Source organism: Uloborus diversus, chromosome 6 (assembly GCF_026930045.1).
Source record: "Uloborus diversus isolate 005 chromosome 6, Udiv.v.3.1, whole genome shotgun sequence".
Lineage (NCBI taxonomy): Eukaryota > Metazoa > Arthropoda > Arachnida > Araneae > Uloboridae > Uloborus > Uloborus diversus.
In genome coordinates, this window is record NC_072736.1 from 139062418 (window position 1) to 139066592 (window position 4175).

At 33.8% G+C, this 4175-nt stretch overlaps 1 protein-coding gene across 1 annotated transcript; it reads left to right on the top strand.

Annotated features, from left to right (window-relative positions):
• Positions 1 to 293: 293 nt before the first annotated feature.
• Positions 294 to 647, top strand: LOC129225006 (protein GVQW3-like). The gene has a single exon (XM_054859553.1). The coding sequence runs from the start codon at positions 294 to 296 to the stop codon at positions 645 to 647; it is 354 nt and encodes a 117-aa protein (XP_054715528.1).
• The last annotated feature ends 3528 nt before the right edge of the window (positions 648 to 4175 follow it).

Below are 4175 nucleotides of genomic sequence, written 5' to 3' on the forward strand. Positions count from 1 at the left end.
AACTATAAGATCTACACAGCAACTTGCACCCATACATACAAAAAAGGCTAACACCCATTAAAACGTCTCCCTCCTTAAAAATTTATATTACGAGGTCTGTAAATTAAGTAATAAGACTGGCAACGTTGTGTTTGATCTGGCAACACTGGAAATGCGGAGCTTGATGGGGCGGCAGAGGAACATGTTATCCACCTTCAGTACGAATTTGACCTCGCTCGAGTCATTTAGTTGTGCATAGAGATTGATTTTTTGAAAAAAAATTTTCTATAACAGTTTCACATTGTGTTCTAAAAATGAATGACATCAATTTCGAGCAACGGTGTGCTATCAGGTTTTGCTTCAGACTTGGGCACAGTGCAACGGAAACTCTTCTTAAACTTCAGCAGGCTTACGGAGATAGTGTTTTGTCAAGAGACCAGGTTTTTCGGTGGTTTAAGGCATTTTCAGAAGGAAGAGAGTCGATTGAGGATGAACCACGAAGCGGAAGGCCTTCATCTTCAAGAACCGATGAAAATGTCGACAGAATCCGGGATCTTGTGCGTTCAGATCGTCGGTTGACAGTCAGAATGATCGGGGAAGAGTTAAATTTGACTCACACCATTGTTCATCAAATTTCTACCAATGAATTGGGGATGAGAAAAATCTGAGCAAAAATGGTTCCAAAAAACCTTTTGCAAGACCAGAAGAACATCAGGAAGGAAAGGTGCCTTGACTTTTTGAATTCAATTGAAAATGACCCCTATTTTCTGGAACGTGTCATTACTGGTGACTGGTGTTTGAGTACGATCCAGAAACCAAGCGCCAGAGCATGGAGTGGCACACTTCAACCTCTCCGAGGCCAAAAAAGGCAAGGATGGCGAAGTCAAAGATCAAATGCATGCTGATTTGTTTTTTTTTTATATTCACGGAATCGTCCACAAAGAGTTTCTACCACAAGGTCAAACGGTCAATCGACACTTTTACCGAGAGATTCTTGAAAGACTTCGAAAAAGGGTCATTCGTGTGAGACCAAAAATCAAGAACAAGTGGGTGTTGCATCACGATAATGCTCCTTGTCACACAGCAATTTTAATAAACGAGTTTTTGGCCAGTAAAAACATTCCTGTGGCTCCTCAGCCTCCTTATTCGCCTGACTTGAGTCCTTGTGACTTTTTTCTCTTCCCAAAGTTGAAAAATCACCTCAAGGGAAATCATTTTGGGACAGTCGAAAACATTCTAACGGCTGTAACCGACCAGCTGAAGGTTATTCCAGTATCGGAGTTCCAGCACTGCTATAAAGAGTGGAAGAAACGTCTCCAGCACTGTGTGGCCTCAGAAGGAAGTTATTTTGAAGGTGACAATATAGAATTGTAATTCTTTTTCAATAAAATTTTTTAAAAAAAATCAGTCTCATTACTTAATTTACAGACCTCGTACACACTCGGCCATCGTAACTCCTATTTGGCATTAAATGCTGTATTTCTTGTATATTGTCTTTTCGTTACAAGCTGCATTTATAAGTTTCTACAAGAATTTTTTTTTTCTTTGAACAACAGGGTTTGTTGATTTAAATCAGCTTGATTTAAATCATGATTTAAGTCAAATGATTTTTTTTAATCATTGATTTGAATTAAGTGATTTCTTAACAAAATCATTAATTAAATTCAGTTGATTTTACTTTTATAAATTAATTTTGCATTTTTAGAATGTAATGCTCTAAATTTAACTACACTGCATTTTCTATCTTAACTTCAACTGTCAAAACTACATAGATCCCTTTTTCTGTGTGTGTAACAGATTTTCACTCTATTGCTTTTACGTCAAAATTAGTTTAGAACAAAATAAAAATTTGGAGTTTTTCTTATATACCATGACTAATATAGTTGAGAAAAGTAATTGTTCAACATAATATTTTACACTAAAAATGTACATTGAAACCTTATCTTTAAGCAAAGCATAAAGCAAAATCACGTATTATCTAAGCATTATAACCTATTTATAAATCTTAAAATATTATTGAATAGTACAAAAACTTCGTATCTTAATTTTAAAAGTAAGTTAAGTGGATTCGTCTATTGTATGAAATATATTATGTTTATAAATGTAAAGTAATTAATATCTACTAATTTTTGAACATTTCAACAAAAAAAAAACTGATTTAAATAAAAAAAAAATTCGGTTTGAATAAAAAAAAACTGACTTTTTTGATTTAAAAAAAAAATCATGGACCTTGTTGAAGAATGAGTCTGACCATTGCACCACAGAAGAAATCTAGGTGCAATATAGAAAAAAATGTCAGTTCAGCCTGAAAAGTGGTTGCCGCACACTGAAATATTTTTTACATCCTACTAGGAAGTGATTCCTATTTCTAGACTACAAAATGACCATTGTTATAAATTTTGAGTTTTGAATTATTTATATCTTTTTTTTTGCCATATATGATGGCACTTAAACAGGTTGAAAAAAAAACACTTTAATGAGAAAATTTTCAAAAGCTTTTTTTTTCTCTTAATTACTGAACTTTTTTCAAAAAAACTGTCAAATGCCATAAATACAGATGTTCTACTATAAGTATATGTGTTAAAATTTTAATAACGATCAGGGGTCTGGCCAGAGGATATTTGGGTCCGTTAACGGACCCTTCACAAAAATCCGATCAACCAAAACGGACCTTTCACAAAATCCCGATCAAACAAAACGGACCTTTCACAAAATCCCGATCAAACAAAACGGACTTTTCACAAAATCCTGATCAAACGAAACGGACCCTTCACAAAATTCTGATAAACAAGATCAGATCTTTCACAAATTGTTTATTGAAAGAACAAATCTGAAAGCAAAATTACTCATATTTCTGTGTATAAACCGATATTTTTTGGATTTTTTTATAAGTCAAATTAGAGGGATCAGCTTATACAAAATCGGCTAATTTTGAAAAAAAGAAAAGAAAAGAAAATGGGCACTCTTGCGATGTTCCTGCAAGCAATAATTGCTACTGCCAAATAAATATAATGGTTGTTTGTTTTATCACACCTAATTAGCAGCGGTGTTGCTGTAAACTTTTCTGAAAAGGCATTGGTAAGCACTTTTCTCCACTCATGATTTAATCTATACATATAATAAAATAAGATGTTTGTGTGTGTGTGTGTGTGTGTGTTTGTGGCGCGCATCCCAGGAAAACGGTAAGGCCTAGAAAGATGAAATTTGGTATACAGGTGCAGTTTTTGCTGAAAAAGTGCACCTCGGGCTTCGATTTTTGATATTTTTATTAGAAAAAAAGTTATTTAATGTTTTATGCGTTTTTTTGCACTTTTTAGTACTTTTTACCTCACAGACCCCGAACCAATCGCACCACACAAATATTTTTTGTACTATAATGTAGGAAATTTAGTTTTAAATATGATGATAGAAAAAATTTTGAAGATAGAGCAATTTTTGTATTTTTTATTGATTTTTGAAAAAACCTTTATTTTACATTTTTTTCTGGGTTTAGTTTTTTTCGAAACCCATCCTGCGACAAGTATTGAACCCTCAATTCTAAAATTTTAGTTGGTAATAGTAAAAACATTCCGCCCTCTTCAGAAGAAAAAAGTTCTGAAAAATACGCAATATTTTTTTTTTTACAATTTTTTTAACGGCAGAACACAACGCGCGCTGTTCGCTTGCCGGCTGAGTTCCGAGTTTACCTCATCACGTGATCCAACTGAAATCGTTTGCCTTCTCTTCACCTTTCTTTTTTTTTTTTTTTTTTTTTTTGCAAGCGCTACTTTTTGAACACTACGGGGAACAAAGAGCTTTTATTTTTGAGGGCTATTTTAATTAAATAAATAAAGTCCGCGATTTTTTGCATGATCTTCGTTTCTGTTACGAATTGGCGGTTAGGTTAGGTAGATACAGAGATAGATAGAGGTTGAGTAGACAAAAAATGTTTTTGTTTTCGAATTAATACTTATATAAATAAAAAAAGATTGTACTGTCAGGAGGTTGATATGTGCAGATCGTATAGATTGATAGATAGACAAATATAGAGTTCGATATAGCAGATGGACAGCAAGAAAGAGGCATGTCCGTCATTTAAGGAATTTCAACGGGGTGTCAGTGCCCCCCTCCCCACACACACCATGACTTTGAAAAAAACAATGCTTTCACATAAAAGTGGAAGTGCTTTTTGTTATTTTTCGACAAAATTTGCATGA